The 24,841-nt window shown below is 40.8% G+C and overlaps 1 protein-coding gene across 3 annotated transcripts; it reads left to right on the top strand.

Annotated features, from left to right (window-relative positions):
* The first annotated feature begins 480 nt into the window (after nucleotides 1-480).
* LOC108702380 (E3 ubiquitin-protein ligase RNF182) lies at nucleotides 481-14,754 on the top strand. 3 transcript variants are annotated; one of them, XM_041578724.1, is made up of 2 exons: nucleotides 481-782; nucleotides 13,792-14,754. In XM_041578724.1, exons 1-2 carry the CDS (start codon nucleotides 747-749, stop codon nucleotides 14,548-14,550), a joined length of 795 nt encoding a protein of 264 aa, XP_041434658.1. In that variant the 5' UTR covers nucleotides 481-746; the 3' UTR covers nucleotides 14,551-14,754. The 3 variants fall into 3 exon arrangements, with proteins under 3 accessions (XP_041434658.1, XP_041434659.1, XP_041434657.1); XM_041578725.1 differs by lacking the exon at nucleotides 481-782 and adding an exon at nucleotides 13,379-13,489; XM_041578723.1 differs by lacking the exon at nucleotides 481-782 and adding an exon at nucleotides 13,526-13,617.
* Nucleotides 14,755-24,841: the final 10,087 nt, after the last annotated feature.

The following is a 24,841-nucleotide window of genomic DNA, read 5'->3' as shown; positions in this document are numbered from 1 at the left end:
GCTTAGAGTTAGCCATTCTATAACATAGTATTATTATTATTATTAACATGTATTTAGCGCCAACATATTGCGTAGCGCTGTAAAGTAAATGTGATTATACAACTAAATCACATGAATTATATACATAGAACATATGGAGTTACATACATCACAATCAATACCGGTACAAAAGGTGAGTAAGGCCCTGTGCAACTTCTATACTAACAAGTCTATAGCAAGTCTGTTGTTAGGCTCCTGTATGCTGATGCAGATTAGCTTGTTTGCTTTGCTGCTTCACTATCAGCCTTTATATCCATCCCTTTCTGGCTCCTTTCCTAGTTTGGTAGGGAGGGAGGAAAGGGGAACTTTTGCTAATCTCATAGAAGTTAGAAGCATCTGGCGTTGCGCCTGCCCCTTACTAACCCACAAGCTCATCCACACACAAGGCACAGCTGGGTCAGCTGACAGTTGGGGAAAAAGAAAATAAAAAGTGCCACGGGTTAACCCTGAGCATGCAGAATGAGTACAGGGTTTATTCCAAGCCCCAGCAGGCAACAGCACCAGGCAAAGCCCAAGTGCTCAGGACTCCCCAGCAGCACATGGCTGAGATACTGCGAGAGCTCAAACAGACTCAGCTGCAGAAAATATGGATCCCCATCAGTGTGAAAGGCTCCAGCAGAGGAGAGGATGTGAGTGCCTGCCAGAATAAATGCTACTACTACTCCAACTATTTATAATCACCTGGTGCCCCTTTCCTGCTGGAATACATGCTACTGCTACTCCCAGATGTACTTTGTTACATGGTAAGATGGGGACCTACCAAACTGTAGAACAGTAGATGGGGGGGCTTGAACCTCAGAGATCTAAAAGCAAGAATTTGAGTCAGATGCACAGGAGGGCAAATTAATTTGCACGTGCCGTGGCTCCGGAATTCTTTGGGAAAGAAGCTAAAAATAATAAGGGGTCATAGTGCAGTCTGTGTAATGATATATACATATTCCCTTAATAAAGTGTGTGAAAGCTTTGTATGTTACGTGTGTAGAGCTTTCCATTTTTGCAGATTTGCATTTAGAAGAAGTAATGTGGGAGCTGAGGCATCTTACATGGACCACTGGTTTCTAAATTGTAAGGTTTGTCTCCTTGGGGGCTTGGAGTAGTGGGGGCTCCACCTGAATGCCTCTTAGGGCTCCTCTTCAATATACACCTGAACGATCAGCTTGCAGGTCTATAAGAGTGCTATTTCGGGAATTATGTATTTTTATATGTTTCTGTACTCCGTTCTTGAGCTATAAGGGACCCTGACCAAAGGTTGGACCTTCAAGGGAGAGCCTGGACAAAAGTTGGACCATCAAGGGGCCCTAATCAGTGTTTGGACCTTGAAGGGAGGCCCTGACCAAAGGTACTTTCAAGGGGGGCCTAACCAAAGGTTGTACTTTTAAAGGATAGCCCTGCCCAAAGGTTTTACAATCAAGTGGGACCCTGGCTAATATTTATACGTTCAAGGGGGGGGGCATATGAACATATGCCTCAGATTTCAGGTTACATATGTCCACCTTCCAAGTTTTTTCATCTTTATTAGTAGCAGTTGATAATGGTCTCTGGGAAAGGACTGTGGCTGTGGGATAGTAGCAGTGGGATAATAGTCTCTGGGAAGGGGCTTTGGTTGTGGGATAGCAGGTATAGTAGAGAAAGATAGTGCTTATAATAGCAGTGCGATAATAGTCCCTGGGCTGGGAAGGGATTGCGGCTGTCAGATGGTGCCTAGAGTAGCAGTTGAGATAATACAAAATCCTACATCCTATAACAGCCTTTGGGTTTCCGAGGACACTGAGAATCATAATCCAGTTTCAGTTTCCCTGATAGACCAAGGTGACAGCATCGTCAGTGATAATGTCATGCTTGATAATATCAGTTCCCAGATGCGGGCTTAATCTTGTTCCAATATATATTCATTCTAAAACAGATCACTGTGGGTCATAGATCAGTGAAGGGGAAACAGGAATCAATGGGAAAATGTCCAAAGCCGCATTGATTAACTTTCATTCCAGCTGCACTTTGGCCACGGTGACCTATTTCTGGATCAATATGTATTAACCAGTAATCCTCCCAAATGCCAGTTCTATTTTGTTTTCATTCTCCCCAGCTATTGAATTTATCCTGACAGTTGCTAGGCCTAATGAATTGACTGCATGGGGTGTTAGTGGAAGATCATGGTGCTGTGTTCCAGTGAATAGTTTATTATTCTTTGCTCCAATATGAGTAATAAGAGCAACGCTGCAAATATGTTAATATTCTGAATTCACTGGCTGTCTGGAAAGCAATTCTTTGAAGGCAGATGGGGGGGGGGCTTTATATAGAATATATAATTATAATCTCTGTTTTGACAGCACATCAGCTTCCCAGCACACCTTTCATAAAGCAGAGGTCATTTATTAAAGAGTAACAGGTGTAGATATTGAAAGGGGACACTATCATCTCATTTTTATGCAGAATCCCACTCAACACAGGGGAATGTCTGCTAAGGATTATTTGATTTATTAACCGTTCAGCTGACATTGACTCAAAAAAGGCAGGGAACACAGCCCTAAGCAGCTAGGTTCTGCCCCAAGCTACATACAGTATTTGCAAGTAAAACGTCACACTGGGAGATTAATAGCTGCTACTTTTAGCTGCAGGTTTTATTGCTTTTCTTGTCACAAGTAGACATCAAACCCCATGGAATTCTATGAGACATTTTTATAGCCAGCTGCAAGTAGCAGATGCCACCTTTCCCCTGGGAAATTAGCCTATGGCCTATAGGAGGGCTACAGTATGGTAGCTTAGGTATGCAGGGTAACATAGGGCATTATATATTAGACAATTTTTTAATACTCTTGCATGTTGGGGTATATGTCATGCTGTGTTATAATTACTAGTCTTTATTGCTGTGTTTTCAAATATAAAAAATATATTAAAAGGTACCTCCAGAAAGCTCTGAATTATGGGAAGATCATCTCCCATAGACTCGATTTTAATCAAATAATTAAAATTTAAAAAGGTTTCTTTTTTTTCTATAGTAATAAAACAGCACCTTGGGCTTGATCCCAACTAAGATATCATTAAAAGGAAACTGTCATGGGAAAAATGTTTTTTTCAAAACACATCAGTTAATAGTGCTGCTCCAGCAGAATTCTGCACTGGAATCTATTTCTCAAAAGAGCAAACAGATGTTTTTATATTTAATTTTGAAATCTGTCTTGGGGCTAGACATATTGTCAGTTTCCCAGCTGCCCCAGTCATGTGAGTTGTGCTCTGATAAACTTCAGTCACTCTTTACTACTGTACTGCAAGTTGGAGTGATATCACCCCTCCCTTTCAGCCTAACAACTGAACAATGGGAAGGTAACCAGATAGCAGCTCGCTAACACAAGATAACAGCTGCCTGTTAGATCTAAGAACAGCACAATAGCAAAATCCAGGTCCCACTGCAACACATTCAGTTACATTGAGTAGGAGAAACAATAGCCTGCCAGAAAACAGTTCCATCCTAAAGTGCTTTCTGAAAGCACAAGACCAGGCAAAATGACCTGAGATGGCTGCCTATACATCAATATTACAAAGAAAAAAATACACTTGCTGGTTCAGGGATGCAATTTTATATTGTAGAGTGAATTATTTGCAATGTAAACAGTGTAATATAGAAATAAAAAGTACACCATAAATTTCATGACAGAATCTATTTAACCCTTACTGGAGGATAAACAATCCTATTGGGTTTATTTCATGTTTACATGATTTTGTTTTATTATATTTGGGTATCTAGATGCAAATTATGGAAAGACCTCTTATACATAAAACCACAGCATTCTGGGAACCTAACCCCTACAGTTTCTTCTAGTGATTTCAGGGCTTGAATTAAGTGTAGGTGTGGTAGATACGGGTGGACAAGGGTGGTGGGGGTGGAAAAATTGGTGTCTACTATTGTTATTGAAGCGTGCCGCAAATTGCTACCCTTGGTTTAGGTGTTTGACTACCTCTACCTAGCTCTTAAAGGTTTTAGGGGTTAGAGACTCCCAAAACCACGGCTAGAATTAAGGTAGGCACATGCCTAGGGTGCCTGGTGTGGTGGTGGGGGGGAAAGGGTTGTCTGTAGTTTTGTTAATGAAAAAAGCTGCAAATTGCCACCCTGGCTTTGGGTGTCTGAACACCTTGACCCAGTACTTCAAGGTTTTTTTATAAATAGGGTGTCCTTAACCTGATCTCAGGGCCAGAACCAAGGGTTAGCAGGTTAGACATGTGCCTAGAGTGCACTAGAGGAAGTAGTTGCAGGTGACAGGAGACTGAAGAAGGATATAAGTGAGTGAGAGTTGAGAAGGGATAAGTGGGTAGATAAGGCAGCAGCAAAATGTGTAAATGATAGCCAGAAGGGGGAAAAGGGTAGTGAGGGCAGTGGCACCAAGGATGTGAGCAGGGAGGAGGTTGGACTTACAGGCTGGTCAGAGCCATTCTGCCCTCATTGCTCTTCCTGCCTATCTAGTGTCTTGGTGGGCCAAGGTGGGGCAGCATCGCTAGTTCCTGGCCAGCAATAGTACTTGGCCTGGCTTTGCCTGATCCACACAAAATAGTATTCAGTAGTCTTCTAAGCAGGATACAGAACATAATTATGAAACAACATTGCTTGTGCTGTGTTTATAACCTTTCCCTCATTTCTAGACTACTTTCATTATGTGTGTTTTCTAGCAAATCCTCTAAGGTATTCTTATTTAAACTTACAGTGTCAGTTACCCAGAGTGCTGTGGGCAACAGCAGCTTCATTTCCAGACTTCGGAGATTTGACCTAATTTCAGATACCAATGCAATTTTCATTTTCATATTTCTTGGTTTCCAGACAGAATCAAACCACCCCTCAGCCTTTTTTGAACAGGTTGTTGTTATCCTTTTTTTCCTGGAGATGGCAGTGTTGCTCTTGGCTGCTCACCATGAGGTTGCAGCAGATTGTGGGGAATTTATTAATTTCAAGAGCAGTATGTTTTTTAATGTAATAATACGTGTAGCTCTAGATTTTTCATTTCTAACAAATGTGCTACAGTTTAAATCCTTCAACTCCTCTTCTTGGGATAGCTGGATAATCTTTATACATGTGTCTCTGTGCATGGTAGGACAAGGAAATTCTTAAGTAGCTAGGGGTACATAAAATGTATACTATTCTCCACCAACTCTCCCAACTATATCTGCTATCTCACGGTCACAGTCCATTCCTAGATACTATTATCCCACTGCTACTATAGGCACCATATCTCCCTACTATACCTGCTATCCCACAGCCACACTCCCTTCCCAGATACTATTCCTATTATCAGCACCATCTCTCCCTACTATACTTGCTATCCTACAGTCACAGTCCGTTCCCAGGGGCTATTATCCCCATTATTACTAAAGGCACCATCTCTCCCTACTATACCTGCTATCCCACAGCCACACTCCCTTCCAAGAGACTATTATCCCACTGCTACTATAGGCACCATCTCTCCCTACTTTACCCGCTATCCCACAGCCACAGTCCCTTCTCAGAGTCTATTATCCCACTGCTAACATAGGCATCATCTCCTCCTACAATACCTGCTATCCCACAATCACAGTCCCTTCCCAGAGATTATTATCTCTCTGCTACTATAGTCACCATCTCTCCCTACTATACCTGCTATCCCATAGCCACAGTCTCTTCCCAAAAGCTATTATCCCACTGCTACTATGGGCAGAGATGGGCCTTGCTGTCCGGGCACCCTGGCTGCCCAGCCGGCCAGCTTGTTTCCCATCCGTGTGTCGGGTGCTCGCATGAGTACACACATGTGCAGTGCTCACGTGCAAATGTGTGTCAGCAGGGTTCGTGTGCGCATACATGCCAGAAACATTCAAGGGCACAAGTCTAGTGCCAGGTCCAGTCTAGGGATAGACAAAAGAGGTAGCTGCCCAGGGCCCCAATTGTTGCGCCCTAGTCAGCTTCCTCTTCTGCCTACCCCTAGTTCTGGCCCTAACTATAGGCACCATCTCTCCCTACTATACCTACTATCCCACAGTCACAGTTCTTTCCCAATGACTATTATCCCTACTGCTACTAGGCACCATGTCTTCCTATTATACCTGCTATCCTGCAGCCACAGTCCCTTCCCTTATTCTCCCCACTGCTACTATATGCACCAGTTCTCCCTATTTTACTTATAAGGGTATCTTTCTACCAACCTAAATATTGTGGCCTGCTTGCCAGTGTATTACAGTCAATATGATGCATGATAAATATAATAAATGTTGGCATATGCATAATTAATCATCAGTTTGCCTAGATGTTGCAGTTGCTCTGCTCTCTAAATGCAGCTAAATAAAATCACAGTGAGCATGTACATTTGCAAAAGAGAATTTTTTCCCACCATGTTCCACAGTAGTAACCCTACTCGATTTGTGTGGCTGCACCCAGCTGGCTTCCAAGAGGAGCGTTATGTACACAAAGTGTTAAATGGAAATAATTTGACTTTTTAGTCACTCTGTATTATTGCTTGAGATATGAAGTTTCCTTAAAGGTACCTGTCACCAGAATTTAGGTTATCTTTTGATGAAAAGTTTAAAACTTGCATCTGAAAAATGTGCACTATGACTCTGGTCTGACTCTGCTAACCAGTGATGTTCTCGTGGGTTCAATATTCTTATATATAAATATTCCAGTATATTATGCACAGAGGGAATTCTGTCTAGTGTTATGCTGCCAATACACCTCATCCCTGCAGGGCAGTTTTATCTATTAAGTCTATAAAATACACAGACATTTTTATAATTATGTTTTCCTGTCATTTCTCTAAGGAATAATGTGTCCCCTGGTGTAATTTATAAGGATATTAGAAGTCACTGATGAGTTGCTTAACCATACACAGTGTCAGACTGGCCCACCGGGATACCAGGAAAACTCCCGGTGGGCCCAAGTGTCAGTGGGCCCTCATGCTGTTAAACATTTGGCCTATTTCATGATCATTCCCTATTTCTATTAAGCTAAATAGATGGAATAATAGTTTTTAGTATGTAAAGAATAGAGATTAGAAGAATAGAGGTTGAGTGAGAAGAGGAAAAATAATAGTACTGAGAGTGGGCCCCTGGTCTAAAGTTTTTGGGTGGGCCCCTGGTCTAAGGTTCTTGGGTGGGCCCCTGGTGTCCCAGTCCGACACTGACCATACAGGTTTATAATACAGGTTAGGAAACTCCAACCTGACCTCTAATAACCTTATACTTCATAGAAGGTGTAAAATGTTTTTTTTTATAATATAGTTATGTAATAAATGGATGTTTGGTCACCTATGTCAACCAATCTTCAGGTAGCATTTACATCTGTTTTGAAAGCAAACATCTCATTGATTGCTATGGGTTACTGCACCCTGGCCAAGTATGTTCCTTTTATAAAATAAGGATTTTACTGTTAAACTGGACAAATTTAGATCCCGTAAAGTTGTGTGTTTTAAGTTCTGGACAGTAAATTGAGTAAAACTGAGTCAGAGGTGTTCTGACTTTCTAAAAATCTTTAGTGTGATCAATGGAGAGTCTTAGAGCTCTACCAACATCCAAGAGATGAGCTTAGTCATCCCCATCTTGAGTTTGTTGCATATTTGGAGGAACAATTTATTTGTTGATATTAGAGAAGGAAGAAACTTTAGGTCTAAAGCTTGGAATAGGTTTCAGGATCACTCGATCTGGAAGAAATAAAAGGTAAGGTTCCTTGACAGATAAGTAATGGCCACTAGAAACAATGTTTTGAAGGATAGACATTTGAGAGAACAATCTTCCCCAGGCTCATAAAGAGACTCACGCAACTTGTTTAACACCAAGGTGTAGATCCCATTTTGGAATAGACTGAAGAATCCTAGAACAGATCTTGGTGATAGCTCTGATGAACCTCTTATAAAGTGGGATGGACGAAAGATATCTATCTAGTAGAGCCATTAGGGCTAAAATCTGCACCTTGATGGTGTTAACAGCAAGGTCCTTCTTGAAAATAGTGTTAATAGTCGACTCGGAACAAGAATTTTGTTGATTGAATGAGAATATTAAACCTCTCTGGGGATAATCCCTGAGATTCTAAAATGGACCTATCAGAATCCAGGCTGTCAATTTCAAGCTGGGAAGATTCTGGCATAGAACATTTCCTTGAGACAAGAGTGAGGTTATTATCTGAAGAATCCAGAAATCCTTGGCCATCCTTTTCAAAAGAGAGAACCAACTCCTCTTGGACCAAAAGGGGGCTATGAGGATAGTGTTGACTTGTTCTTCCCTGATCTTTAGAAGAACTCTGGTTAACATGGGAAGAGGATGGAAAATGTACAGCAAGGGGAACTCCCATTTGAATGACTTTGCATGTAATGCATATGTAGTCTGGGTGATCAAATTGTTGAGAAAGCAGAAGGTTGATACCCTGCAATTCAATCTGGATACCATGAAATCTATGTAGGGGAGACCCCAAGCTTCAGCAATTTCCTGGAAGATTTCCTGGTCCAGAGACCACTCTCTCCATATTCCTACTTAGATGATCCGCCAACAGGTTTTGGTTATCTTTTATGTGTACAGCCATGATGCAGTTTACATGAATCTGTGCCCAAGATCTTGTGGATCTCCTGATTCAGTAAGAAGTATCAAATCCCTCCCTGCTTGCTTATGTATGCAACTACCATAGAGTTGTCCAACATAATGTTCTCTCGGCTGTGATGAAAGCATTGGATAGCCTCAAACACCACCCTCGTTTCCCTGAAGTTGGATGACATTTCTTTTTTTGCCGTTTTCTTCAAAGAGGTGATTTTCCGTTCCCACTTTGACAGGATCTCTGTTTGAAGCGGCCTAAAATGAAATTTCACACAGGGTATTACCTCTATGGTTGAAGTCATCAGACCCAATGTGCTCATCGTATATCCCAAAAGGGCAACACTGGAGATGAAATCAAAATGTTTTTTGTCTGTATCACCTTGGCAATCTTGTCCACAGAAGAGATAGACTTTCATCTGCAACAAATGCTGAACCCCAGAAACTGAATGGACCTGATTTGGATCAGGGATGACATCTCCTGGTTTATGACCCAATCCTACTGTTGAAGGAGAGATTTGGTCCAGTTATTTCTTTAGCAAAGAGGCTGTGACCACTAAGCCAGTCATTGAGGTAAAGAATTATTGTGATCCCTTCCTTTTTCAAGGAATACTCTTGAAGGAATATTTTTGAAATTTCCAAATTTCTGAAGTTCTGGCTCTAGTACCCTTGAAGAGATAAAGACTCTGATAGCATCTTCCAGAATCCAGAATCCACGATTCGTACGATCGGATTGTTGCGTCTATGGCCAGCTTTAAGATAACAGCTCCCTGGAAGATCTAAGAACAATACTCAATGGTAAAATCCAGGGCCCACTGAGACTGATTCAGTTACATTAAGTAGGAGAACAGCCTGCCAGAAAGTAGTTCCATCCTAAAGTGCAGGCACAAGTCACATGACTGGGGCAGCTAGGAAACTGACAATATGTCTAGCCCCATGTCAGATATCAAAATTTAATAAAAAAAAATCTGTTTGCTCTTTTGAGAAATGGATTTCGGTGCAGAATTCTGCTGGAGCAGCACTATTAACTGATTCATTTTGAAAAAAACATGTTTTCCCATGACAGTATCCCTTTAATATTCTCAACTGTAGCATTGCAGAGAAAGTTGACTGCCATAGAAATTTTAGCCAGAGAGTCAAGGAGATCCTCTCTATGAACATTGTTAGAAATGTCTTCATCCATCTGCTTGAGCAAAAACCTGATGGAACAGGCAACATCGGCTGCTGCTAATGCTGGCTTACAACTTGCCGATACTGCTAAATAAGGGCGTTTTAAAAAGAATTCAGTCTTCCTATCCATGGGATCCTTCAAACCTGAACCATCTTCCACAGGGATAATATACTTTTTAGGCAATCTAGCAACATCTACATCCACCTAAGGTGGAGCTTACCAGAGTTTTTACCTCTGCCTCTTGGATTGGAAAGAAACGTTTATACCTTTTGGAAATAGTAGGTGCTTCCTCTGGATTTTTCCATTCCATAGTCATCAGCTCTTTCATAACTGAGTGCACTGGTAATGTTTTGGGTATTTTAGTCTGAGAAGATGTCTGCTTCTACTGCTATTCCCTACAGAAAATCCATAGTAGCTCTTACTCAGTCTTAAATTTCTTCATGAGGAAAGCGTGTAAGGAACTCCTCATCTTCAGAAGAAATATCAGAAGAATCCAATGCCCTGGAGACTCCAAACTGCCTCAATAAAATCCGACCCCTTGGGTGAAGCTTCTTGTGGTCATCAGACCCCCTGGGAGCCTGGAAAGTCTCTGCAAAATAAATAAATATTTTTTGTTCACATATGCATTTTTTCAGATTCTTCATGCAAACTATGGTTTGAGTTCAGTTTGGTATTCAGACTAACCTTTTTCTGGAATATTCAGCTTTCGGTACATCTTTACTGTGGCATATTTGATATTAAATTATACTTATGATGCCAGTGACACTCCAACGTATATTATAAGAAATAATGGAATCTTTTATTAAAATACAAGTATATTGGAAGCCATCTCACAGATTCCCTGTATAACTCAGCCTGCAAGCTTGTGCCTTTATATGGTTACATAACCCCTCAAAGACTTCTAGTTTCCTTATAATTTATAGTAGGGGGTACATTATTCCTTATAATACATGAGTGATACTCAGAATTCCCTGAATAACTCAGCTTGTAGCCTTGTGTCTTTATATAGTCACAGAACCCCTAGGTGACTTCTAATATCCTTTATAATTTACAGCAGGGGGTACATTATCCCTTATAATACATGAGTTCCCTAACCTATATAACTCCTACAGCCGTGTGCCTTTACATTAATGGTTTTCACATTTTTGGGATTCAGTCTCCTTTTTTAAAGGTATGGTTCACCTTTAAGTTAACTTTTGGTATGTTAATGAATGGCCAATTCTAAGCAGCTTTTTAATTATACTCCATTATTTATTGTTTATAGTTTATTTGCCTTCTTCTTCTAACACCTCAACCTTTCAAATGGGTGTCACCGACCCTATCTATAAAAACAAATGTTCTGTTCTGTACTGTTATTATTATTGCTACTTGTTATGACTCATCTTTCTATTCAGGCCTCTCCTATTCATATTCTAGTCTCTTATTCAAATCAGTGCATGGTTGGTAATTTGGACCCTAGCAACCAGATTGCTGAAATTGCAAAAAAACAAATAATAAAAAATGAAAACCAATTGCAAATTGTCTCGGATTATCACTCTTCTACATCATTTGGTTACAGCCCTTCTAAACTAATGAGAAGTTAAAGAAACAAGTATAGGATATCCATTATCCAGAAAGCTCCAAATTACAGGAATGCTATCTCTTATAAACTGCATAGACTCCATTATAATCAAATATTTAGCATTTTTAAAAATGCTTTTCTTATTCTCTGTAATAATATAACAGTACCATGTACTTGATCCCAACTAAGATTTGCACAGTTGCACAGTTGCAGGATGTTTTTATTGAAACTTTACATAAATAATCTTGGTTTTAAATTACATATGTTTTAAATTATGTTACAATGTTATTAAGCACAACTGTTGATTGTGATACTCAGTATACAATTTTTATAAACTTCACAGGTCCTTTGACAGAAATGTTTGAATGGACTACTTCCACAGGGATAATAGACTTTTTAGACATCTAACAATGGTTATGACTTTAGGTGGAGCTTCCCAGTTTTTTTACCTCTTCCTCCTGGATCGGAAATAAACTTTTATGTCTTTTGGAAATAGTAGGTGCTTTCTCTGGATTTCTCCATTCCCTAGTCATTAGCTCTTTCATGGCCGTGCACTGGTAATGTTTTGGGTCTTTTAGTCTGAGAAGATGTCTGCTCAACTTCATCCAGAGAATCCACAGTAGCTCTCACTTAGTCAGTCTATTAATGTCTTCATGAGGAAAGAGAGTAAGGGACTCCTCATCTTCAGAAAAAGTTTTAGAAGAATCCAAACACACAGGATTAGAAACTTTGGGAACTGTAGACTCCAATGCCCTGTCCCCTGAGGATTGGGAGTGAAGCTGAGAAAACATTTCCTGCATAGTACTTTTTATAAGGTCCTTCATCCATTTAGCGGAGGAATCAGGAACATTTCCTGTTTCTTTCGAAGGAACAAAAGTTACGCAGTCCTTACATAGTCTCTTGTTATAATCATCCGGCACATACTCTCAACATGCACTGCACTGAAATTGTTTTGTTTTCTTATGCCTCTTAGCAGGATGGTTCTGAGAAGGATTCTGGGTGGACAGCTGAAGGAAATAATAATACTTATTAATGATCAATTAAACGCAGAGCCTTTGACGGAATTGATCAGGCCTGGATTTGTGGAGAGGCCACCAAGGCCTGGGCCTAGGGTGGCAGGAGTTTAGGGGGCGGCATGCTGCCCAACAACACCCACATTGGTTCAGAAACACCGGGGATGTGAAGGAGATCCAATCGTTTTTACATTCCCTGTGCACCAATCCCCATTGCTCCAGTCCCCATGATGAACATTTGAGTGAATAAAAGAGAGGGAATGACAGCAGGCCTAAAAACACCCGTTATGTAAATTCAGCCCTTTAATTGATGTTTGAATGGACTATTACCACTTTCACTGCGCACCAATGACACCTTGTGGTGAGATGGTATATTTTTCATTTTACAAAGAAATTTTTTTTCGGGAAGGGCGGTGATGTACAACTTTGGTATGTGTGATGTCAGAATTGGCACTATTTTGAAAATAAGAATGCATTGGGTATAAATGTACTAAGTCACTGAATTCACGTATCCTTAAGAAAGGCCCGAAGCGTTGGATGTACAGATATACACAATTTGATTTGCAACAAATTGGAGTGCGGGTCTTTCTGAAGATTTCTCTCTCTCTCTCTCTCTCTCTCTCACTCTCTCTCTCTCTCTCTCTCTCTCTCTCTCTCTCTCTCTCACTCTCTCTCTTTCTATATATATATATATATTATATATATATATATATATATATATATATATATATATATATATATATATACATATACATGTATTTGCCTTTCCCCCTTGGTGCAACTCTGGGGAATAGGTGTGACCTTTAAAATAAAAGATAATAATCATCAAGCACTAGGGCTATAGCATGGCATTGATTCTGCATGAGTTGAGAGCTACATCTTTCCCATGGTCTAGCTGTGGATGCTGCATTATGATGCATAGTGGTAGCTGGGTACCTTCTCTGTTTCCATAGCAACCTCTGGGTCTTTTTCATGTCCGCTGCATCTATTGCTACGTAACTCTCCTCATCCTCCCTCCAAACCTATTACATTAATTCCAACCCTTTTCGTCTCTCTCTTGCCATTTCTGTCCTTCTCTCCTTGTTTTTCACATTATTTCTGCCCAATTCTGTATACATCTCTCTGTTTATCTCGCTCTCTCCCCCTCTGAACTGGATTGCTTCTGACAACTGCAAGGTCAGTAACACCCCCCACCCACACTACCCTAAGACCCCCACACTCTTTGAGACCAATCAGCAATGAGGTTACATTGCATGAGACAGAGTGGGGGAGTGAGTGAGAGGAAGCATACAGAGTGCAGAGAGGTGGGTATGTGTGGGATTGTGTGCTGTATGCAGGGGAGTGTAGAATGTGGGAGAAGTTCTTCTTCATTACAACCTAAATGTCTTTCCTCCATCCACTTGTTTTTTGCCCCCACCTGTAGACACTCCTTGTATTCCTTTCTACAAACACTTTTTGGCTTATATTTCTCATCCTAGAAACTTCGAGTTTTCCCAAACACCAGTTTTGCAGGTCCCTCAGCCAGGATGTCCAGCCCTGATGGAGATTCTTCAGAACCCCTGCTGGGCCCACTGGAGCTGGAGTGCAAGATTTGCTATAATGGCTTTGATGCAAAGCAGCACCGGCCCAAAGTACTGGGCTGTGACCACCGCCTATGTGCCCGTTGCCTCAGAAAGATGGCCCATACCTGGGGTCCTGGGCCCCCCACTTCTTTATGCTGCCCATTTTGCCGACAAGAAACTCTTCTTCCTGAGGACCTACAGCTAATACCAGATGACAGCTCACTGATTTCCAAGCTCAGCTGCATTGAGTGGACACGCAAACGTGGTTTCTCTGTTGCCCCAGAGGTTCTCCTAAGCCCTGGAAACCTATGTGGGGGTCCTAGCTCCTCTGAGTGCCTGGTCATTACCATCATGGAGGTTTCTGAGGAGCCCCCAGGGCTGGGAGAAGATTTGCCAGTGTTGGATATCTTGAGTGTGAAGATCTCATCCAGCCTAGCCTGGCTACCTGGTTGTTGTGCTCCTCATCAATGTTGCCCTTGCCAGCCAGTGCCAAGAGTTCTTCTTGGTTTTCTGTGCCTCGTGTACTTTAGCTCACTGCCTCTTGGTGTGTACCTCCTGATGATTCAACAACTTCCACTTGGCATTGTCCTGGTTAGTTTAGTGCCATGCACCCTAGTGCTTTGCCTCTTATGTCAGTGTTTGTGCCATGAGCTGGCTGCCAGCCTTGTTGACTGATACAATTTTGTGTTGTACCCTACCAGCACAGTAAAAATATATTATGCCAACACATTGCCACCAGCACCCCCACTGTCTGTGCCAAACTTCCATACTGTCACACCCAACTACAAATGCCCAGTCCTACACTCTACTATACCCTTTGGGTGGAAACGTTTACTACATACATACTCAGGTTATGCCAGACCTGTATATCCATCCTGAATTAAGTGTGTACAGAGATTGTACTCTGTTCTAATGTGAATTTCTGGATTCCATTACAGGCATCACCAACCACTGTGTCCCTTGGTGATCTGCGTTTATAAAATCTGATGATCCTACATAGCTACCCTAACAACTGCTATAGTATGTATGTTTGTTCCAAATGGCATCTCTAGCATCATATTAATTAATGCACCAAGGTGCTGCTTGTAGCCTCAAATTATTCTTACGCTGAAGTCCCCTGTGGGAATCTTTATTCTCCATTGGTTGATAGATGTATATGCATGTAGACGTGACTGCATTTAGTCAGGTATACAGTATGTGTCCTGAGCTGAGAACAAGTACTCAGGTAAGCGAATAGCATCTCTGATCGTGGAAATTAAGGAATAAATTATATAAACTTCAATATATAAATATTTATCATAATAAAAATTGTATTACTGCTGCAAGATAAACAATAATCAGGTTTAAATAATAAAATATTTATTGACCTATCTGTGGTTTTACACAGGTAGCACTACAGCCAATGATGATGAGCAGAAATAAAACTACCTCTAGCAAATGCTTGCTAACTATTCAGATCTTTTAAATTTGCCATCATGAGCACTGCTTCTTATTGTTACCTGGGTTAATTTTATCATGGAAAACCATGGACTGATGTGGATGTATTGTATAAGGTCTGTAAAGCACTGTGGAATATGTTAGTGCTATATAAATGAAGGATAATAATAATACTGCATATACCCAGTGCAGAACAGCAAATTTATATTAAATGCAACTTGCATTCATAGCTGCTCCTACTTTATGGCATGTTTTTAAGGAGTCTGCAAAGTGATGCCCCCATATCCCACCCCCAATGGTGGGTAAAACGTGCACCTTTCAATGTGCCATTTACTGTCAGGTGCAAGAAATTGTGCATTGCGGTGTTGTGCATCTGTTCTCTTTGAAATTTGCACCATTTTATTAAAGGAGAAGGAAAGGCTGCATCCACTTGGTTAGGCACCCCCACGTGATTGTATTTACTTACCTGAAACCCTGGGCTGGTGCTCCTATAAGGAGAAAACTGCACACACCCCTCCTTAATAAATACATTGCTTACAAAAGCATGCCACACTGTATTAATAAGAGCAGATGCAACTTTGTGTACTATTTTTTGGAATGAAGACCTGTGGCAATTTATTTAGCATGCAGAAGGTAAAAAATGCAAAAACTTTGTGGATTGTGCCCATTTTTGCACCTTGCCTTGCATGTTGTAAATTGCCCCTTATACCTTCCATATAGGATATTGCCACTCTGCTGAAAGATTTAGCTAAATTGGAAAAGTGAGCAGCAAATGAAGTTCAATGTGGATGGTAGAAATAAGATAAATGCTAGTTATATACTAAGGGGCCGATTCACTAACTTCAAGTGAAGGATTCGAAGGTAAAAAACTTCGAATTTCGAAGTTTTATTTGGGCTACTTCGACCTTCGACTACGACTTCGAAACAAACTATTCGAAGTAAAAATCGTTCGACTATTCGACCATTTGATAGTCGAAGTACTGTCTCTTTAAAAAAAACTTCGACCCCCTAGTGCGCCATCTAAAAGCTACCGAAGTCAATGTTAGCCTATGGGGAAGGTCCCCATAGGCTTGGCTAACTTTTTTTGATCGAAGGATATTCCTTCGATCGTTGGATTAAAATCCTTCGAATCGTTCGAGTCGAAGGATTTTATCGTTCGATCGAAGGAATAATCCTTCGATCGCACTATTTGCGCTAAAATCCTTCGACTTCGATATTCGAAGTCGAAGGATTTTAATTCCTAGTCGAATATCGAGGGTTAATTAACCCTCGATATTCGACCCTTAGTGAATCGGCCCCCACATGTAGGTCTGTTGGGTACCTCCTAATTGAAAAGCATGTGGAGATTTTGGTGGTAACAAGCTGTGTAACTCCAGGCAGTGTCAGTCTGTGGCTTTATAAGCAAAGAAAGTACTGGTTTGCATCTGGTATTAACTCATAGGATAAAAACATAATTTTTGCCTCTTTATAGGTCCCTGGTTAGGCCTTGCCTTGAGTATGCAGTGCAGTTTTTGGCTCCAGAATAATATAATAAACTGGAAAGAGTACAGAGACATGCAAATAGATTGCTAAGTAAATTGAACAATTACACCGAGGGTAGGCTTGCAAAGTTGGGGTTGGTTCACTGGAAAAAAGGTGCTAGCAAGTGGACATGATTACTCATTACAAGTTCATTAGAGGGCATTATAGAGAGATAGCATGGAATTCTTTTTTCCCATACAGTGGCGGAACTACCGGGGCGTGTGACTAGCTTGCACTCTGCCGGTAGCTTCGTTACTGTTCCCATAGAAAAGAACAAAGAACCAGAGGCCACGTGTTTATACTTGAGGAGTCGAACATTTATTGAACTAGCAAAAATGGCTCTTTAGAGTAAGGGCAATGCAACTAAGATGGCAGACTCTATTGATGCCTTTAAAGTGCATGTAAAGGCAAAAAAATTAAATCCCATTTTTACTTTTTTTAATGAAAAAGAAACCTATTTCCAATATATGTTAAGTAAAAAATGTGTACCGTTTTCATAAGAAACCTGACTGTATGCAGTGAAATTTTCCCTTCATTTTCTTGCTCTGACTGCTGTGGATAGGAACTCTCTGATGGTCCCTAGATGCTCTGCAGGGAAACAATCATACTTATGAACAGTAGGGGGAGCACTGCCTTACTTCCCAGCCATGCAGAACTCAAGCAGCTTTGTTTGTTTCCCTGTAGAGCAGTCGGTGACTGTGTAGAGATTGGTATTGGATTTTATTTTTGCCTTTACATCCCCTTTACTGTTTCCAACAGAGATCATGGAGGCAGATAAACAGATAAAATGGGATTCTATTTGGAGGATTATTTTGCTGCAACCACTGGTTCTGCAGAGTTGGTGAAAGCAGTAACGTAACTTGGTGGGGGCGGGCCCTGGTGCAAGCCGTGCAGACGGGCCCGCCCCCACCCTCGTGTGCGCGATTTTTCTGTTCCGCTGCAGCCGACTCCAGCAGGGGGTGCAGGCCCTGGACCATTTGCACCCCCAGTATACAAAATTTTTAACCTTATTCTATTTTAGACTTTGCTTCCCCTTTAAGAGGGATTAGTGGTGTGTAGTTCCCAAGATTTCCAATGGACACCCGCCTTAACCAGCACCTTTTCAACATGGGCCCAACTGATAGCAGAAAGAGAGACAGGCTCCAGGAATCTCAAGATCTATGTGTATGAGTGTGTGTGTATATACAGTATCTATATATCTATATATCTATATATCTATATATATATCTATCTATATATATATATATATATATATATATATATATATATATATATATATATATATATATAAAATTGCAAAAAGGGGATCAGCACTAATCAGGTCTTAAAAATTAAACAGAATTTATTTAATAAAATAGCAGCAGACTGACGTTTCGGCTGACTCCTCAGAGTCAGAAGAAAATTGGTATTGATATTGTTGAACTTGATGGACTATTCTCTATTATTTTCAACCCAAATGAACTACATAACTATGACTAATATTTGGGGTACAGTTTTATGTCCACCTCCCATTGTGTTTTAAGGGTCTTATTATTTTTATGCACAGGAATCCCCAAAATCATAGGGCTGAGTAAAAACTCATCATCCTTTGTAATTATGCCCCGCCAATGACAACTTTAAATGGGGACCAAACTCCCCTATCACTTTTTAACATGCAACGCCTCTCCCCAGTTACAGGCTCCCTGGCCCTAATCACTAAACAAGAGCATGTGGTCCTGACTCACTGTCAATGATCAGTTCCAGTGATCCAGGCACTGAAAGTGACACATCCAAATATGACATCTGTCAGTCATTAGTGACTAAGCAGGGGATGCCTGTTGGTTAAAATATGATAAGGAGCTAGTTTTCCTATAACTACTCAGTGCCGGCAGTGCATGGCTTCCACCAGGCTATGCTGTTGATGAAGCAGCTCTTCTTGAAATACAGTTAAAAAAATATTTTCTCCTATATAGTCCTCTGCAAGGGGCTGCACAGCCTGCACCCGGGCCCGCAATGTTGCTCCCAGTGGCCTTTTCTCACCCCAAATTAGAATTGATTTTCCAATTTATTTGGCTACGCAATGCAAATTCATAATCATAAAATCATACCTTTTTGATTGAAGCTAAAGTTAATACCAGCAAAAATAATGTGTCCTAACGTCTTGTTTGTTTTTAGCCGCTCTGTTGCACGCGAGTCAGATTTACCAAGGTTTTAGCTGTGAGCCACATTCAGATGTAAAAAGAGTTACAAGTGAAAACTGTTCATGGCTGGTGCAAAATAAGTGATGTGATTGGCTATTTGGTAGCTCCTATGTGTACTGGCAGCTTACATGAGGTTCTGTTTGGCAGTATACCTGTGTTTATTCAACCTGAAGTTGCCTCCAAAACAGAATTAAAAAATAAGCGATTGCTTTAAGGCCACTGGGAGCAACATTGCGGGCCCGGGTGCAGGCTGTGCAGCCCCTTGCAGAGGATTTGCATGTGTGTGAACTGATGTGTGACCCCGAGGAGGTGCAGGCACGGGTGCAATCGCATCCCATGCACCACCAGTAGTTCAGCCATGTTGGTGAGCAACATGTTGCTTACAAGACACTGGTACTGAGCTAGAGTAACAATGGAGTGGATGGACCTTCATAGACCAGATTATATAATAAATAGGCACTGGACCTCCACCAGCTCAGCTGTGCCATCATATTTTTTAATTTCCTACTACTTTACTTTACTAAAATAACCCACTCTTGACAAGGGCCATATTTGAAAGTATTTGAGAATGATCACCACTCACTAATGGAAATGCTGGCTTGTTGCTGGTAAACATCAGCATTTGCATGGGGTCATCAGCTGACTAGGGTGTACTGTTCTATTGCACTTGTATTGTGATCAATGAGTGGTACTGATGGATTGGATCCAGTAGCGATCCTAGAGGGGGGCGGACCCTGGTGCGTGACGCGCAGCCGGGCCCCGCCCCTCCATACGGCCGCATTTGTTAGTGGCGCGCGGACTGCCGGGGGGCACTGAGGGGGTGCGGGCCCTGGCCCGCTCGCACCCCCTGCTCCCCCGGTAGTTCCGCCACTGATTGGATCATAACCGATAATGTTTCCAACATATAAGCAGATCTAGATAACAAACAACAGTCAAAGGAACTCTCCATGCAGGCGAAACAAGCCATCCTTAAGCTGCAAAAACAGAACAAAAAAATCAGAGAAATTGCTACAATTTTAGGAGTGGCAAAATGTACAGTTTGGTACATCCTGAGAAAGAAAGAAAGAAACTGGTGAACACAGCAACGCAAAAACACCTGGACGTGCACAGAAGACAACAGTGGTGGATGATCACAGAATCATTTCCATGGTTAAGAGAAACCGCAAACAGGCAAACAAGTGAACAACACTCTCCAGGAGGTAGGCGTATCGATATCCAAGTCTACCATAAAGAGAAGACTGCATGAAAGTAAATACAGAGGGTGCACTGCAAGGTGCAAGCCACTCATAAGCATCAAGAATAGTAAGGCTAGATTGGACTTTGCTAAAAAAAGACATCTATAAAAAGCCAGCACAGTTCTGGAAAAACATTCTTTGGACAGATGAAACCAAGATCACCTCTACCAGAATGATGGCAAGAAAAAAGTATGGAGAAGGCATGGAACAGCTCATGATCCAAAGAATACCACATCATCTATAAAACATGGCGGAGGCAGTGTGATGGCTTGGGCGTGCATGGCTGCCAGTGGCACTAGGACACTAGTGTTTATCCATGATGTGACACAGGACAGAAGCAGCCGAATGAATTCTTAGGTTTTCAGAGACATACTGTCTGCTCAAATCCAGCTAAATGCAGTCAAATTGATTGGGAGGTGTTTCATAATGACCCAAAACATACAGCCAAAGCAACCCAGGAGTTTATTAAAGCAAAGAAGTGGAATATTCTTGAATGGCCAAGTCAGTCACCTGATCTGAACCCAATTGAGATGCATTTCACTTGTTGAAGACTAAATTTCAGACAGAAAGGACCAAAAACAAACAGCAACTACAGTAAAAGCTGTTGCAGTAAAGGCCTGACAGAGCAGTAAAAAGGAGGAAACCCAGAATCTGGTGATGTTCATTAGTACAAGACTTCAGGCTATCATTGCCAGCAAAGGGTTTTCAACCAAGTATTAGAAATGAACATTTTATTTTCAGTTTTTTAATTTGTCTAATTACTTTTGAGCCCTTGAAATGAAGTGATTGTGTTAAAAAAAAAAAAAAAAAGCTTTAGTTCCTCACATTTTTATGCAATTTTTTTTTCAACCCACTGAATTAAAGCTGAAATTCTGCAGTTCAACTGCATCTGAGTTGTTTCATTTAAAATTCATTGTGGTAATGTACAGAACCAAAATTAGAAAAAGTTGTCTCTGTCCAAAGATTTATGGGCCTAACTTTATATCCTTAGAAACAGTGCTTGGTGAAGGCATCAGTTATAATTGGTGCTTTTCATTTCTGTCACGACTCACTTGCGTATTATAAAAAAAAATATATATATAGTATATCCCCTGTTGTAAATTATACGAATATAGGAAGCCACCTCTGCGTTCCATGACCTGCCTTTTTACTTTATCTGGACAGTGACTTAGAATATTATTATTTTACAATAAAGGGGTGTATTTTCCTTTATATATAATATGTCCTATTACCATTAAAAAAAAAATCTGCATTCATGGTGCGCCATTGGCTGCCTACATTTTGCAAAGCACTTATGGTGTCCCATTCTGTTTGGATTTGTCTCATCAGTACTAAGGGATAAAAACGCGCGGATGAGCGTAAATATGCCAATGAAACCACACATGCATGATAATATGCATTTTTCAGCCTGTAGTTTTAATTTACCAACATTCATTTCTGTTTTTTCTCGCGTCCCACAATTCCACTTGGAAGAATTTTACATGCAAAATGTAGCCATACTGATCTCCATTAGGCAACATAATTACAGCATCAACATACAACGGCGTAAATACATCTATGCGCAATCCATCTTGCGAGAGTTTGGCCACCATATTGAAAATACGCTGCATATTTCAGCGAAGTGTATTCCCAAACCTGCAGATCCCATAGAGTTTAATAATATGGAGTTTCCTTGGTGTATTGGCGTTTCTGCTAAAAAACGCAAATACCGGCGTTGTGTGGCGGATGTTGCCTCATAATTGCTATAGTGCATATTCTTTTATCCAATAGGGGTCCATTTTTTGTGTATTTATGCTTGGCTGCACGTTTTTAAAAACACAGTGTAAAAACGTCACGTGTTCCAAAGCTCATGAGGAATCTTTGGGTGACTTCACAAAGCCAAAGCGATCCCAGTGCCATCCCTCCGGCGATTTACATTCTAGCCGGCAGGAAGGCCGTTCAGGGAGATTAGTCGTCTGAAGAGGAAGCAATTGGGCGACTAATCTCCCAAAATAGTAGTGTGTGTCTCTGCCCTTACATTCCCTTTACTGCTTCGAAGTCCAGCTGCAGGGACAAAGATCATTGAGCCACATTTAAACAGATAAACTGGGATTCTATCTGGAGGATTATTTTGCTGCAGCCACTGGTTCTGCAGAGTTGGAGAAAGTTTGTATACAATAAAAAAACTATAAAATCCACATTAGATTACATGACAACACAGGACCCAGTGCAGTCTGCCTATTCTGATTATTAATCAGTCTTGCTGTATCGGCTTCTGGCAGATATTATTTGACTTGTGCTGTTTTGATAATTTATGATGATACCTAAGCAGCTCAGACCACACTGAGCACGTGCACAGTTTTTGTCTTACAAAGATGTTCAACAAAGTTACAAGATGGTGACCCCCTGTGACCAACTTTGAAAGCATAAATCATTTGTTTGATTATGCTTGTGGTGCAGTAAGTACATGGAATTAACTACATCGAACCTACAACATATGGATGTTCTAGGTGTTTAAAAAAATTTCAGCAAGCCCAGCTGGTATTTACATAAAAACACATCTGAACTAGGAATAGGCAGACTCCTGCCAATGGTGCTTCACTGCTGAGTAGCGTGTCCATCTGCTACAACTAGACGCAATTAAGACAGGACATGGGAGTATATTTTAAATTTTGCTTTGACAAAGTTTTACCGCAAACGGAGGCAATGTGCAACGTGAGCCTTTACTTGTACCAGTTGTGCCTTCTTCATATTAATAGGTGTGGCACTTTGTAACAATGATGTGCACAGAGTTTGATGGCACATATATGTCTTTTTATTTACCAGTTGTGGCTGCTAATAATACAAGACTGCTTGGCCAGAAAATACTTGCCTAAATCACAAAGGAAACATGCCAAAAGATACTATAAGGCTCATTTATGTTGTGGACACAATAAAATGGGTGCCATGATTAATAGGTACTGATGTCCAAACATTCTCCCTGTACTAATGTGTATTTGCACAATTGTGCCCACCCAGTCTGCCTGAGGAATTGTGCTCAAGTGAATCTATTGGCATGGGGAACCCTGGAGCTACCACCACCCTGAACATGGGGATAAGTCCATGGTTCCCACTGTCAGCTGTGTCAAAAGCCAGATCTGCACCTAAAGAATTATGAGTAAATATATGATGACCAATGAAGCCATTTTCACATGACCACAGCTTCTGTCCAATTAGTCACAACCAACAAATTGCGGGAAAAAATGCTTCTGTACTACAAAGGCTGCTATCAGGCATGTAACTTTTGGTGTATGGAATGCACGCTTCCAGCAAAGCGCTCTCAATATCAGCTTATGTTAATGGGAAATCTGTCATCCTCTGCTTCATTCCACTCCAGGAGACTGTGGTTGGCATAGCAACAGAACCAGGAAGTGAAGTCTGTATGTAGTAACTGATATCAGGAAAGCACTGTAGCCATCTTTGTTGCCTTATTTACTCAATATGAATGCAGAGGCTTTACTTAGGCCCTATCAATATTACTTATCCCAATGTTAAAACGCCTAATTTGTTCATTATTTGTTTGGGGGCTGCAAAACTCAAGGTTTTATAGGCCTGTTACAGAATAAACCCTGAGTGATAGGGGTATATAAATAGATACACACCGTTATCCGGAAATCCATTATCCAGAAATCTAATTACAGGAAGGCCATCTCTCATAGACTCCATTTTTGATCAAATATTCAGAATCTGTAATAATAAAACAATACATTGTACAGGTATGGGACCTGTTATGCAGAATGCTTGGGATCTGGGGTTTTTCTGGATAAGGGATCTTTCCATAATTTGGATCTTCATACCTTAAGTCTACTAGAAAATCATGTAAACATGAAATAAACCTAATAGGCTGGTTCTGCTTCCAATAAGGATTAAATATATCTTAGTTTGGATCAAGTATAAGGTAATGTTTCATTATTACACAAAAAAAAGGAAATCATTTTGAAAAATTTGGATTATTTGATTATAATGGAGTCTATGGGAGACAGCCTTATCGTAATTCGTAGCTTTCTGGATAACGGGTTTCCGGATAATGGATCCAATACTCGATCCCAGCTTAGATATAATTAATCCTTATTGAAGGCAAAACAATCATATTGGGTTTAATGTTTAGAAGATTTTACAGAAAGATCCCGTATCTGGAAAGCCCCCAGGTCCCAAGAATTCTGGATAACAGGTCACATACACACACACAAGTTACAAGAGCCTTAGGAATCTTCAGCCTTGAAGATACAACATGTTGATAATTATACCTTTACATAAAAAGGGGCTACAAAGAATCAATGGCTTTATGTGAGTGAATGAACCACTAGAGGGTAGTCTGTCTGTTCTCCTAATCCTTTAAATATCTATAAATAGAAAACTAAACCAACCCCATCTGCTGCTACTGGGAAAGAGGATGAAAATGAAGTAAAGATATTTTGAGTGGTCTATGTTAGCTGCAGTATATTCACACCAATCCCCCCCCCCCCAAACACTGGTACACAGAGCAAGTGCCAGACAATACAAATATAATGGGGGATTTGAGCAGAGAAAGCAGGAGTAGAAGGCATAAGTCAGGGTGGTTATCAGTTGATCTTT

The sequence above is a fragment of the Xenopus laevis genome, chromosome 9_10S (assembly GCF_017654675.1).
Source record: "Xenopus laevis strain J_2021 chromosome 9_10S, Xenopus_laevis_v10.1, whole genome shotgun sequence".
In the NCBI taxonomy this organism is placed as follows: Eukaryota; Metazoa; Chordata; class Amphibia; order Anura; family Pipidae; genus Xenopus; species Xenopus laevis.
This window is presented reverse-complemented; position numbering and strand designations above follow the sequence as displayed.

What these genes read in the sequence shown, in the direction of transcription:
- LOC108702380 (XM_041578723.1), top strand. Translation starts at nt 13,552, where the DNA reads ATGAGGTTACATTGCATGAGACAGAGTGGGGGAGTGAGTGAGAGGAAG. An exon ending in AGCATACAGAGTGCAGAGAG is followed by an intron (nt 13,618 to 13,791) that starts GTGGGTATGTGT and finishes TTCTCATCCTAG; the next exon opens with AAACTTCGAGTTTTCCCAAA.